General features: G+C 38.4%; 1 protein-coding gene across 4 annotated transcripts in view; it reads right to left on the bottom strand.

Annotated features, from left to right (window-relative positions):
- Nucleotides 1-544: 544 nt before the first annotated feature.
- PPP1CB (protein phosphatase 1 catalytic subunit beta) overlaps nucleotides 545-15,335 on the bottom strand; it is a 31,635-nt gene continuing 16,844 nt past the window's right edge. For all 4 annotated transcript variants that reach the window (XM_052673885.1, XM_052673891.1, XM_052673875.1 and 1 more), the window contains 4 exons: nucleotides 7,860-7,931; nucleotides 4,410-4,561; nucleotides 2,745-2,879; nucleotides 545-2,309 (listed from right to left, as the gene is read on the bottom strand). In XM_052673885.1, the coding sequence (XP_052529845.1) occupies nucleotides 2,205-2,309; nucleotides 2,745-2,879; nucleotides 4,410-4,561; nucleotides 7,860-7,931 (464 nt within the window). In that variant the 3' untranslated portion in view covers nucleotides 545-2,204. The remainder of the gene's footprint in view (nucleotides 2,310-2,744; nucleotides 2,880-4,409; nucleotides 4,562-7,859; nucleotides 7,932-15,335) is intronic.

Genomic DNA, 15,335 nt, shown 5'->3' with positions numbered 1-15,335 from the left:
TAGGATACTTAAGAAGAAAATTATACAGCACAGATGCTGCTGCAAGAGGAACAAGTGAGCATGTCAGGTACTCACATAAATGGAGCCATATATACCTAGTCTTTTCATGATACAGAAGATATTATTCCAGAAACTAAGGAAAAAGACAGAAAAGTTAATTCAGTTGATGGGTAACGTTCTGGAAAAATGCTGGCAAAAAACAGCATTTTCAAAACTTGCAAACCTAAATCTCAAGTAAGCAATGACTTCAGAGCATGAAGGTACCTCATCAAGGCTTAAGGAACAGATCTGAATTACCTCATCACACACCAACACTGCATTCACTCACTCTCCTGTCATCAATGACTTTCAAAAGAAATGTCTGAGCAGTAATGCATGTAATCTACCTCTATATTTTATACTGCATTACACCGGTGCTTGCTTCAAGACATGGTAACTTAAACCACTGTTCAATAACAGACCAATCCAATATACATCAGCAATGTGTATGCTGCATTAAAAAAAATTAAGAGCAAATAGTAGTAAAATAACCAGACAGACTTCATTCAAATGAATTAGACAACTTTTACTAAATGAAAAAACTACATTTAAAATATGCATTTAAAACAAAAATGGAATTAGAAAAGACTTAAATCCATTTTGAAGAACTTGCTCACTGTGTCAGAAAGCAATATAACTCTTGCATTATATAATGTGCCAGTTCATAAAATGCAAGTTACCAGAATTCTCAATTTAACGTTTTCAAAGACAATACTGAAGTCGAGATTTTCACATCTACTGATGCACACTTAGAATGGTATAAATCTGAAGCCTTCCCCCAAAGAAACTTACAAATTCAACAATATTCAGTAAAAGCTTTTGTGTTTATATCCAATAAGTATTGCATCCTAAAGCATCACAGATCTGTGCCTTTTCGTTTATCCCTCTATACTTTGTATCTTTTCTGTATCTTGCCATTTACCAATGTTTACCCCTTCGAGAAAGGAGAGAACTGAAAAGAAATACTGCATAACTCTCAATCATGTACAGAAATTATTGCTACTATAGTACACTACAAAGCAGAAGTCTATACAATAGTATATGAAATTTGATCATGAAAATCCAAAGGATAAAATCTTGAGTGACATAAGCCTTACAATCATGTTGGACATTCATTTAGCAGTTTTAGCTCACTACTAGTAAGCTGGCCTATTGTCCATTGGTGAACATCCATTTAAATACACCCTCTTATGAAAAAGAATGTCAGCTTTCAAAGGCTTAGCAAATAAGGATCTTCATGTTCTGTGGAACTACGTAAAATGAATTCTGATACAGGTAGGGAGTTACCAGTTACCTGGAAGCTAAGCATGCCAAAGGTGTTTCATGCTAATAAAACTAAAGCCAAGGTACCACATAATCAAGTTACCAACTAATAGGCAATACCATTTTTGTCCTAAGTTAAATGATGTGCCATAGCACAGTGTAATGTCAATAATTTAAAACAGCGTAGTGTACAAATTAATCGTGTGGCAGTTTAAGTTAAAAAGTCAAGGCAGGTTTTCCTATCTCAACTTACGTCGGCTGTCAAGCTGTCCAGTCTGGGCATGTCAGTAATAATTTGCCTTTTAATCACTACCATACTCTCAACCTTGCATTATAATGGGGCACATATTTGAGCGGCACTACTATGAATAACACGAGGATAGAGGGAGGATAAGAGATCAACGGATCTTCTAATTCCCTTCCACATTTCAATTTCAAAGAGAGCCAGGGAATATGACCAGATACCATATTCGCATCATTCTAGCTACAAAATAACCAAAGTAAAAGCAATCAAGCAACAATAAGACCACATTACACAAATGGAACATCATGCTCTCATCTGGTTTAACTATCACATCAAGTTTTAACTGGGATGTTGGTCAACTTTAAAAACTGTGGTAAGTGTGAATATGCAGTTGCAATAGGTTTTTTAATTTTTTATTTTATTTTTTACTCTATGCTGGATATTAGAAGTTGGAGCTATACTTGTTACAATACAGTGTCGCACATCTTTCTACTAGAAAAATTAATAAAGATCCTTTACCCGTCTCTTTAAGTTAAACGTGTGACATCATAAAGGGTGTCAAATGGCTGGATGGTTTTACAGTGCACACTTATTATATACTGTAATATGGAGTTTTGTCCTTGACAGATCTGATGGTTTTTCTACATTATTCCTTTCTTCACCTCTTCTTCGGTGGATTAGCTGTGCGAGGTGGAGTGACTGGACGCCCAGAATTCAGTCCACCATACTGGTACTTGGCTTTCTTTTCAGATGGCTTCAATATCTTAGAGAAAATAAAGAAGTTCTTTTCAGTCAATGACAGCTGAGAACATTTCAAATACCCTTAAGTCAATGTGAGGCCTCATTCAGAAAGAACAGGGTGGGGGAGGACTAGAAATCACAACACGACCGTACAAGTTCCTGAATCCTACAGACAACAGCACTAAGAAAACTGTTTCTAACCTCTAGTTCCACCATTTTACTGTGGTGGAAGGGAGAAAAGAAAAGGAGCTCAAAATATTGCATCCAAGGAGGAGCAAGGAATAAAATTTGAGCAGAATAACCACACTAAATGAGTGCCATCCACCCAATTGTGGATGATAAACAAATTACTCAAATAACATTGAAATGAGCATGGAAACAGAGGCAACAACAAATACTAACACCTCACACACAGTCCAATACTTAAAAGAACACTGAATGTACAAATACATCATACCTGAAAGGAACACATCAGAGTTTCGTCCACACTCATCATGCCACCTGCATTGTCAAACTCTCCACAATAATTTGGAGCTGAGAATAAGGTGACCAACTGCCGTTTAGCAAAGAATTCATATCCATCTTCAACCACCTGTCAACATCACAAAAATTAATATAGCTCACAAAAACCAAAAGACACATTTGGAAGAAAAAGGCAAGTTTTATGGCAAACAGTCCTTCTACTGAAGACACAAGAATTCAGTAAAAATGTATTTTATCTCTGCCTTTAAAGAGGACAGATTCACTCTATCTGAACAGTGAGTGCCAAATCAAGTAGATTTAACTGTCTGACTATCCTAATATTAGATATGCATCAGTTTCACTGTTGATATCATTGTACTTGGAAGTCAGTTTACACACTGTCAGTTCAAGGAATTCCAGTGTTTTGTTTATATGCAAACTTGGATACATTTGACCTACGGGCTCAGAGCACAAAAGGTCCACATATCATCTTAACTGCAACGGTAACCATGAAGTTTCACTTGCAGTACAGTGATGGTCCTACAAAACTTCAGAGTAGCCAAGTACAGGCTTTTGACAACTTTGATGGTTTAAAAGCAAGCTGGTTCTGCTGTGCTTTCTCTAAGAGCACAAAACACTCTTAAAATACTACAAAGTAGCACAATACATCAGCTAAGGATATTCCTACTTCCCTAGAATAGAACCTTAACATAATAGACTGAAAGTGATACACAACAGAAAACTGCAGACTTCAGTCGAATGCCAGTCTTTTGAAAGATGTCATACTTTTATAAAGAGCTGAAGCATCTGTATGAATAGAAAGATACTAATGGTAATCATTGAGCAGTTGAGACATCTCAGCAAATGTTTGACACACTAATATTTTCTAGAGTTTTTAGCAGTAAAACCCTAAGAATGCAAGTGTTCTGACAGAGCATTTGAGTTTAACTAACAAAATTAAAAACCTATTTTTCCTTCACAGGATGCCAGAGCTTTTAAGATCAACTAAATAATAAAACTGCAACATTACACACAAAACTGAAACCCAATGCCCACCTAAGCAGGACACTTGCTTAAAATCACTTCCTAAAAATTGCAAACAAATAGCCTAAAGATTGTCCATGCCTAAACCAGTTTTGTTTTCTGCGTATTTCAGCAAGTAAAACAAGCCTATGCCAAAGTACTCTATAACTAAATTGAAGGCAAAGTTTATGTCCAGACCTGTTTGTAGAAATGTTCAAGAATTACTAAATACCTTCATAAAGACAAGCAGAGATAGTTATCTAGTAGCTGTGGCTTAAAGCATGTAATACTGAAGTAAATTCAGTAATGCAGAACTCAAACTTCAGTGTCATTCTCAAATTTACTTTGCCACTTTTAAACTACATATTTCACCTCTAGTATTAACATACAGTAGTTTAACAGTAAACAGATGAGACACAGATCTGAGGAAATCTAATGTTAACGTTTTACTTAATTGACACGAGATAGTCAGTTCAGTGAGCAAACAAGATGCAGACTTACAGTTCCTTTATTAGGAACATTTTGTTTTTCCTAGAAGTAAAGCAATACAAAATAAGTTTAAATACATGCTACACATAACCAACATCAAACACACACGAAGTCTAGAAGTTTTAAGCAGTAACAGAATCATTCCTACCTGGTGAGCTCGACAGATCAAATCCAAATCGTGACGATTCAGAAATTTACTGACCACATCAGCACCAAAAGTGAAAGAGACCCCGCGATCATTCTCACCCCAACCTTGCACATCTTTGTCTGGGTCAGACCACAGCAGGTCACATAGTAAGCCTTTGAAAAATAATGCAAGTGAAGATATTAGTCTTAAGAGGGCAAATACAAGTAAAATAGATTTACTGTGATCGCCAGAGCAGCTTTCCTAGAAAACAAAACACACCCTAGCAACAAATTCAGCAGTATCTGAATTTTGACTCAGGCAAGATGGTCTGCCCAAGTCTGGAGAATACAGCAAGGTTTTTTTTCCTTTAAAAATGATGGTACCTTGAGATGAAAAAATCAAAACCAAAGAACTCTGAAATAATATTTACTTGTAACATTCAGCATATTTACACAGAGCATTTGAGGAATTTAAAAAACAATGCAGTGCAGCAAGTTTTCAAAGGCAACCACCAACTTCACAGCTTGCCAAGTAGCTGAGTTTGACAGACACACTGAACTGTCGAATCCTATGCAGGACCAGTCAGAAAAAACAACAGAAATTTGTACCAGAAACTTCTGAACATGAAACCTTTCTTACCATACATGAAGAACTTTGACTGACTAATCAAAATTTAATTTCATTTTCAGCATGGTTGAACCGCCATGATTTTTTTAAGAAGTCTCATGCCAAACAGTTTGGAACCTAAATTCAAGTAATTAAATCTTTATTATTTTAACATTGGTGAATTCCTTTTCCCAGCTGCCAACAAGAGGTCAACTAACACTGGAGTTAAATTTTGTACTAAAGATGATCCTTTGGTCCAGTTGCAACGCCTCAGGCCAATAAGCTGCAATACAAACAAACCAAAAAGCATTCAAACTTTATCTCAATTGACATGAAACTGTACTCTCTCTGCCTCTGATGACTAACCCTTAAGTATTTAAGCACTTAAGTGCACTGTTTCACAACCAACAGTACGAATCAGCTGGCTTTGCTACCAAGAGTTCAAAATTTGATTTCAGTGTAAGCCAGGTTATAAGCTACACAAAATATTGAAGACATTCTTCTTTACAAAGCAAGATCTGCAAGTTATAATCAAGAATATCGACAGAATATCGATAGCTATCGATAGAAATAGTGCTACTATTTTATTTTTATATCCAGCTATCAAGTTGGTCTTTGGCGACACAGAGACGTCTTTAACAGAGACCAGCACTTTGTTTTTAGAAAACAACTCCGAGTATGAACTACTGCCTTTTAAATCAGGTATCTACCTCAAAACAATCTGCTGAATACAGACTGCATTTTAAAATTATTTTATTGAAATTTAGTCCTATGCTGAATATATTTTTCACAAGTTTCACTGCAGCACCTGCTGTTTTCTTAGCTGAGATTTCCAACAAGTGGCAGAAGCTGCCAGTCTGAACTACTTAGAAGTACTTCCTTTTCTACTGCCCCACCAAGATACCAAACAATCTTTAGAGTCACACACAGAAAAATACAAATTTTTAATAGCTGTGTAACAGAATCCTGCAAAAAGTCAGTCTCACATATACAACTGAACTATGCCAGTCAGATGAGTTTATTTTTAATAGCAACACCTACCATTACAATAGCTTAGGCTGACTGGAAGAATGTAACACAGTAGACATGAGATAATAAAGATTACACAAAAGAAGGAGCTACAGGTTCCCAGTATGTGAATAGTCAGCAATGTTAACCAAAATAAATAAATATATATATATATCTAAGTACTTTGTGAGGGTTAAGTAGTACTCTTGGAGGCAACTGTTTTAAGTCACTATAAGAAGTTAAATTTGGATAAGTAGCTTCTAAACACCATGAAAAAGCCATGAAAATAAAAGGTCTTTAAACTGCAGTTGAGATTGGAATGGCTTTTCCTATCACACTAGAAGAAACCATTGTAATGATCTAATCTTATCAGCACAAGTCACAAAAACATCTAATAATTTTTGCATCAATGTGAGCCATCCCTCTACAAACAGCTTTCAAGGACCTCAACTCTCACAGTGAGACTGCTTCAGTTTACTTTCTGCAAGATTTGTTTCCGTTCAGTCATATGTAATGGCTTCCATCAGTAGGCCCAAAAGAACAAATCCTTCAACATCCCTGCCATTTTAGCTCTACTGGAAAACATCTGTCTGCTTCTGAAAACCAAATGAAGACAGTAAATCAGTGATCAAAAGCTTCACAGCTCCCCCCACAGCCCTCTTTTTCCTTTAAACTCCCTATGCTTATTTTTAGGAGGTACTAAGAATACATCACTTTAGATGAGTGTCCATGGAAACTGAAACTACAAGGGCAAGGGCATTCCTGAAGCGGGGGTGGCTCAAGCAGGAGCATCAGCCTGTTGAATAAAACTACCTCTTTTGAAAGCTCCGATAAATGTAAAGTTTGACTCATTTGTAATGATGTTTACGTTGATATGAACTATAAATAGTGTAAGAGGAAGAACTTCAAGTGCCATTTATACTACAGAAACACTCATTTACCAGTGTAGTAATGCATCTGTTTCAAGTGTGCATATACCATCTTGCACAGAAGTGTAGTTGATCGAGGTGCAGTAGACGGATTAAAATCAGACCCTGGATTACTCCTATGCACCAGCACTGAAGACATTACAGGAAACAGAATTTTTCTTTTCCAAGGTTTAACTATAACATCGTTTCAAACAATGAAGAAAAAAAAAGAAAAGCTTTGAACGTGATATTTCCTCTAAGTTAACTTCAGGCTATTGTTGAAAACAACACGTAAAAGCTCACTGTACTGCTTGACAGCTTTTTTAATCCTCTAGTAATAAATCTGGAATAAATGGGACACTAAAGAAGATGTTTAATACCATTCAAAAAGAGAACAGAAAGCAGTGGTAATTTGCATTCACCATCTATAAGAAAAATACAATCTCTTAGCAAAAGAAAGTTTCAAGACTACTCAATGACACAAGCAATGTAATTCCAATGACAGTAAAGTTGAAGAAGGAGATCCTAGTAGTTAGACGGGGAAGACGTGTTTCTACTGGGCTCAGGTACAGAGAGGCTCAAACATTTCAAATAATACTCCGCAACCTTTAAACAATTATGTTGATATATTAAAAAGTTTGGGTGTGTCTAATCAAGGCAAGAAAAGGAATGAATTGTTTAATTTTATTTGAACATCTAAGTTTGCTTTAAGGCAGGCGTGGATAGTTTGTTATGATAAGCAATAACAACGTGGGCAGTAACCCCTAACAGTATCAGTCAACTGAGTCATCACGAGGAACAAGATTCACGTTCTGCACAGAAATAAAGCAATACTGTAGTGAAACAGAGTTAATGACTTCAGCCACTGCATTGCCTGTACAGGAATTGATTAAACCTACTTCATCTCAAACACATCTCAAACATTTATTGTGAACTCCATGCTACTCACCTGTGTCAGGAACATCTGTAGGTCTCATAATTCTCCGGATCTGCTCCATTGACTGGAGATCTGGAGACAGTCCTGTAAGAAGAAAAAAATTCAAGTGATTTATACACTTATTTTACCTGTTAGAAAGGATTCCAGAGAACAAACAGGTTTGAAGACAGATCATCCATTGTTTCCACTGCAATACAAACAAGATTGTTCTCACTAAGACCATTAGGCTCCCAAACAGTAACACAAGTGAAATTAGTGAGGTGCTTTGTTTTCCTACTGTGATTTCAGTCATACATAGAATTCTACAGGTAAGTAGATTCACTTCAATAGCCCATTAGACAGAAAACCACTGAAGGACAATTTTCCCATTATCTTACACAAGTAAAAGAGATGCAGGTCTGTGCAACCAATTTTAAAAAGCTAAAGAAAAGTATAACACATCCAGCTTTAAAACACCATAAGGAAAAGCAGCCAGCAGGTATGACTTACATCGCATTCAACTGACAACACTATTTCAAAATGTTACCACACACTGAAAGGCTGGAGCACCTTCCCTATGAAGGCAGGCTGAGAGAGCTAGGGCTCTTCAGCCTAGAGAAAGATCTGGGGGAACCTTCTAGCAGCCTTCCAGTACCTGCAAGGGGCCTACAGGAAAGCTGGAGGAGGACTTCTAAGGGCATGTAGTGACAGGATGAGAAGAAATTGCTTTAAATTGAAAGAGGGTAGATTTATCCTAGATAGTAGGAAGAAATTCTTGTGAGGGTGGTGAGACATTGAAATGGGCTGCTCAGCAAGGTTGCAGATACCCTCTCCCTGGAGGTGGTCAAGGCCATGCTAGATGGGGATGTGAGCAACCTGGACTAGTGGCAGGTGCCCCTGCCTACAGCTGGGGAATTGGAACTACATGATCTTAAAGGTTCCTTCCAATCCAAACCATTCTGCGATTGCATCAGTTGAGCAGCAGCCACTGGACGCTGTAAATGAATAATAGATTTTGCAATTGCAATAAATCATGAGCACAAAAGGTAGTAATCTACTACAGCTCAGCTGCTTAGTCATTCATAAAACCACAGTGTTGATTATTCAAGTCGCTGATCACAAAGAACACACCTCTTTTTGTATAGTTTCACCCTATTAATATTTAATTGCAGCAAATGATGGGGTTACCAAGTTGCTCTGAACTCTTCAGGTACATGCTCCCTCCAGAACTGTTTTTACTTAAGGCATACAGGCATAAAAAAAGACTACTGGATGGATGCACTAATGTATTAACATGACATTAACTAAAGGTTCTGAAGTGAGTAAAATATTTATATCACTTAGGCTAAGACCACCTCATTAAGGAAGCCACAAATTTGAAGAGCATTTAGTTCTGACATATGATAAAACATTTTTTACACTAGCAAGTCATACCCATTTTACTCAGTCCAGAATTTTGAGCATAACAAGAAATCTGTCACTCGAAAGGAACTGCTACATAACATAATCTCAGCTGACATCTAGGATAGGACAATAGCAATGGATGCATTGGATGAACAGAGACTTCAACATATTTGATGTAAGGAAGGATTTGAGAAAATTTTCCAGTATGAAGATTTTAGATGATTTTTATTGAAGTGGTCTTCTCATAAAAGCCTTCTACCCACATCAGCTTGCCAAAACCATCTTCATGATAATAACCTTGAGGTTGAGAAGGATGGCAGAAAATCTAACTTTAGATAACGCATCAAAGGAGTTTTAGTCTATTACAAAACAATACAGGGAGAAAAACAAATTCAAATCGACAATCAGCTTTTAAACTTTGACCCACTTCTCCCTCCCCAAATCTGATCCATTTGCATGTAGATTACTTTAGCACAAAGGTGTGTGGGTTCTAGGAACTACCACACCCTGAGATAGTAATGGGCAATCTCAGTTAAGTACAGCCAGTTTGTGACCTTCTTTGGTGTTACAGCTCCAAGCATCTCAGGTTACACCCAAAACATGGAAGTTTTTCAAAAGAAAAATTCTAAGTCATGTCTCAACCCTGTAGCTGTTAAGTTCTACATTATTTTACATTGCTGTAAAATCCTAAAAACCCAAGAAACTACCTGAATGTTTGTAGACCTCTTCATGGCTTATCAAGAGGCCGTTTGTCCCCAAAGTAACATTTCCTTTGCACAAACATGAATAACTCGTGCCTGAAATTCACATCTATGGACAAAAATTGTGCATGATCAGCATCAAATGAAGGAACTACAGAGGCAAACCGGTTGCTGAAAGTCAGGTCAAGTTGTTACTTCTACAGTGATTGCTACAAACCATGTATTGAAAATAAACACAGCTGACTTAAGCTGTCCTGACAGAATGACAGATAAGCATTCAGCATACAGTCTTTTTGAGGTGTAAGAGCACACCTTTCCTAATGGAAAACAGAAGCAAGTTATTACTCATGGCAGACTCATCAAATTCAGGCCACAGATTTAAAACTACTCATCAGGTAGAGCTAGTAAGGTAAGACTGATTGTTACACACTTTTACATAATAATCCAGAAAGTTCCTCTGCTCTTTGGATACCACATATGAGAATCAAGACTCCTTGCATCTTGTCAGTAACATCACGGACTTATCTATCGTACAATCTTATGTATATCTACTAAACTGACACGAATAACATCTTAGAGCTTAAATGGTCAGACAAATGTCTTCAGTCAACATAAAACTACAGCACAGCATGCAATCACAAAAGGATATAATCACAAAGACACTCCAAAAATCAGAATGCGGTGTCAAAGAGAACAATACTGTATATCACACAAAGCAGAGTAAAAGGGAGAAGGTGGGAATGGTTATGGAATGAGCTTTAATAAGGTGAGATGAAGATCAAAGTCAGAAGTAGTCCTTGTTTCAGAAGTGAGGACAGCTTTGAAAAATAAAGATAAAACACTAAATTGAAACACAAGAAAGTTTCAACCTAGAGGGAAGAAGGAGGCAAGCTGAAAGAATATTTGGAAAGATCCTTAGAAAGCAAGAACATTTGGAGACAGGAATGGCAGGAAAGGTTTGATTACATTGTGATGTCTAGGAGAAATAGCTGACTTAGGATTTCAAACTACTGTAGAAGTCTACTGGGATAAATTAGATGCCTTTATTTACTATGCTATGCAGTTTTGCAAAGTTTTATGATGTATCCCATCAGACAACATTTTTTAAAGAAACTATGCAAAAATGCACAATATAGTAAAAAAATAAAAAAAGCACTGCCTTATATCTACCTGCTAGCTTCAACCTCCAGCAGTTAGTGTTGTTGACTCAATGTTTACTACAGTAGTAACATCATGAAAAGGTGTTGACAGTCCATGACTTCAGGGAATCTGGAATGTAGTTTGGACAGGGTTGGAAGAGAGCAGAAAAAAGGCAAAGCTTAAGTGCTGAATGTCCACTTTCATTGATTAGGAGCACACAGCAGTTTCAGAAGCTTTTCACTTGATTTCACAGCCAAAGACAAGCTGTGATTGGCAGTGTTCAGTATTTCAGGTACAGGTGAAACCTGTACAAGTTTAAGTGACAATTAATATGAGAAACAGAATTTACTGTTCTATTGAATAAGGGGATCCTTAAAGCATACATGTAAAATTTTCCAGCTTCCTTAAAGAAGCAGTGAACCATCCCCACTATACCAGTATTCCTTTTTCTCGACAATAACGCGCTAGGCTTCTTGTTCATAATTCATGTCTGATACTTGTGTGTATATGCAGCTTCATCGCAGAATACAGTATTCTACTTGACCTTCTAAGTATCCTTAGTGACTTTCTATCATCTAAACTTAATTACTTACCTGAAATATCTCAATATTTTATCACCTTTTTTTCCTACTGTTCCAAAATAAAATAAAATACAATAAAGTACAAGGATGGTAAAGAAATGTATTTCAAAAAAGTATGACTTATGACGGCTTCCTTGGTGCATAAGAGATTTTGTACAAAGGCTGCTCTGAAAGCTACGCCTCGTTCTTTTATTCTGTTGGCTTATGATCTAAGAGGAGAAGTTGGTGATATGGCAGTAGAGGTTGAACATTCCCATTAATAGTTACATTTTGTTGCCATACGATACATGTCAGCAGAGGGGCAGTCTGACAAAGTGGCACATCATATGGAATTGCATATCATAAAATGGTTTGAATTCTAATGGACCCTTAAAATCACCTAGTTCCAACCCTCCTACAATAGGCAGGGGCATCTCCCACCAGACCAGGTTGCTCACAGCCCCATCCAGCTTGGCCTTGAATGCTTTCTTTTATTTGGGGGGCGGGGGAAGAAGGAAGATGGGGGCATCTACAACCTCTTTGGATAACCTGCTCCAGTGTCTCACCACCCTCACACTAAAGAATTTCTTCCTACTATCTCAGATAAATCAACTCTCTTTCAGTTTAAAGCCACTTCCCCTTGCCCGGTTACTACATGCCTTTAGAAGTCGTCCATCCCCAGTTTTCCTGCAGGCCCCCTTCAAATACCAGAAAGAGGCTTCTCTAAGATCCCCTCAGAGCCCTCTCTCCCTGAGGCTGAAGAGCCCCAGCTCTCTTAGCCTGCCCTTGTAGGGTAGTTGCTCTAGCCTTCTGATTATCTGTGTGGCCCTATTCTGGACATGCTCTAACAGCCCCCAGTCCTTTGTTGAGGGCCCCAGAACTGGACACAGTACTGCAGGTAGGATCTCAGGAGAGCAGAGTAGAGGGGCAGAATCAACTTCCTCCATCAGCTGGCCATGATTCCCTCCATGCCAGAATACAGTTGGCCTTCTGGGCTTCAAGCATATGTCACTGACTCATTAAATCTTTCATCAACTGACACTCCCAAGCCCTTCTCCACCCAACCTCTATTTGTGCTTGCAACTGCCTCAACCTAGGTGCAGGACCTTGCACTTGACCTTGTTGAACTTCATGCAATTGGCATGGGACCAACTCTCAATTCTGCCCAGATCCCTTTGAATGGCATCACTTCCCTCTCGTGTGTCAACTGTACCACCCAGCTTCGTGGCATATGCAAGCTTCTTGAGGGTGCTCAGTCAATTTCACATGTGAAGCAAAGGTGTCTCACTGAATACCTCCATGTGATAAAAAGAGCACCCACTGACATTTGCTGAACATTTATGAAGACCAAACGGTGGACGTTAGCATAGCGAGGCAATGAGTGGTGTGTTGCAGCAGTAGCAACAGTGTCATGAAAGACAAGTCATGTTCCAGACAGCCCTGCACAGCTGTCATACCACAAAAATGAGGAGTACCTTGATCAGCTTAATCACATGAATTACAGCCAGGGAAAATACATACAGAGCTGAATACTGGCTTCAGTGCATCGGAAAACTATGGTGGGAACACTGGAACACTGCAAAACTTATACCAGGTGGCTCCCATGAATGCTCTCACATGAACAGGAAGAACAAATTCATCAGGACAAATACTAGGCTGAAGGTGACAGTTTCACAGATCATGTCATTACTGGTGACAAGATGTGGTGTCACCACTGTGAGCAACAGTCATAACAGCAGTCCATGAGTGGTGATGTGATTCCCCATCAAAGAAAACGTTCAAAATGCAGCTCTCAGTAGGTAAAGTGAAGTGCACTGTGTTTTTTTTTAGAATAGGAATGGGGTGACTCTCCTGGATTTCCTGGAAACTGGAGAAGCCACATCAACTCTGCTGCATCACAACGTAGACTAAACTGAAGGCTCCAACTTCTAGAGTCAGGTGAGAGAAGAAAGTTCCTCTTGCCAGGCCCCATATAATTTTCAACAGTGTGGAGCACACTGACAATCTTGGCTGGACTGTCCCTACAGCATCCACCATGTAGCCCAGATTTGGCACCTTGAGACTTTCATCTGTTTGGGCCGACAAAAGATGCATAGGCAACATTTTCTTTGCTACGACAGCATTGTTGCTGCTGTGCAACATTGGGTCACCTCCACTGGTGCAAGTTTTTATTTATTTTAAACAAGTGCAGCATTTAAGGCTCTTGCTCATTTCTGGAAAAAGCGTGTAGCTAATAGTACTGTGCTAAAAAACAGTGTTTCGTTGCTGAAAGTTTGCTCTATCAAGTACTGCCACTGTGCTTTTTATATCTGTTTTAGTTTCCAAGGGAATAAATGGGAGGCATTACTTTCAGAGCAACCTATAAATCCTCCTTGTAATTGCAACCTTTAGCTCCTAAGACAAGTACCAGTTAAAAAAAGAACAAAAGACCTCCACCCTTCAATGGAGAAAAAAGTAATTTCCCTAACACATCAATGCCGCCTGGATGCTGCTACAGACTCAGTTGTCTACCACAGTGTTATTTTTGGATTTACAAAGGAAAGCTAACACCTGAAAGCAAGTTATGCTTAAGACTGATAAGCTTAGAGTAGTAGGCACTGAAGGCAAAACCTGTCAATACAGAATACAAGTGTAGGCTGGATCACTCCATACAGGCACAACCCTCAGAGGAACTTGAATAAAGGCAGGGCAGCAGTCATCAATACAATATCACAGTTCAGAGAAATCTGCACAAGAATTTTGGGTAAACATTGTTTCTAAATCCTATTGGAGCTGTTCAAACTAAGTTTCTGCAGAGCTCTCGCAGTTTCTGTTCACCTCCTTGGCAATGCAGATATGATACCACACCAATTCTGGATCAAGCTGCTAAGTAAAGAAGGCAGTTGCAAAGATAGATGGAAAACAGTAGGATAGTTCTTGCCACTACAGAAGTAATTTGTAAGCACTATCAGTTGTTTAAGTTGTTGGAACAGTACTCTACAAGGTCCCAGATTCCTCTAAGCATCACCAACCAGCAAAACATGGGGTGTTTCATTTGACAAAGAGTGCCTGAGTTAAGTCCCAGTGTGGGAAGAAGTCAAAGCTTTCTTGCAAATCAAACACTTTTTTCCCCCACTACAAAAACTGTATGGCAATGGGACAGGTGACCAGAATGTATGTTTTCCAACAGTCGATGTCCTTTGGTGTCGGAGCCATGATTGATCCCATCCAATATCAAATGATGAAACTCATGATTATGAATTCAATGATGAAATGATGATTATGTGGTCTCAGGGGTCTCTTCCACCAGCATCCTACAAAACCAGCTAAAGAGACCAAGACCACAGAGCTGCAGTTACTTGTGAAGCTTTTTCTTTCACTTCAAAGCTAGGATTCCAGTATTTGCTGTGCATCAGTAAATAGTTTTGGCAACAAGTCACGAAGCAAACATCAGGCATGAATTCTCACGTTCAGAATCCTCCAAAGAGGGATATGTATTGACAGGAATACTTAGATGCATTTGCCCTTCTGAGACAAGTGGTCATTTATGACTGGAAAGCACAACACCTGTTGGCTGCCAGATGTACAGAAAAATGCAAGACAACAACAACCTTTGCAGACAATATACATCATCAGATAAAAAGGAAGTATGCACATCCACTCAATTTGATACAATATTAATCCAAAGAACAGGTTAGACACAGCCTTTAAAAGTAGTCATCCAT

Source organism: Tympanuchus pallidicinctus, unplaced genomic scaffold, assembly GCF_026119805.1.
Source record: "Tympanuchus pallidicinctus isolate F22 unplaced genomic scaffold, pur_lepc_1.0 scaffold1, whole genome shotgun sequence".
Lineage (NCBI taxonomy): Eukaryota > Metazoa > Chordata > Aves > Galliformes > Phasianidae > Tympanuchus > Tympanuchus pallidicinctus.
Note: the sequence above shows the minus strand (reverse complement) of the source record. Positions and strands in the feature narration are given on the sequence as shown.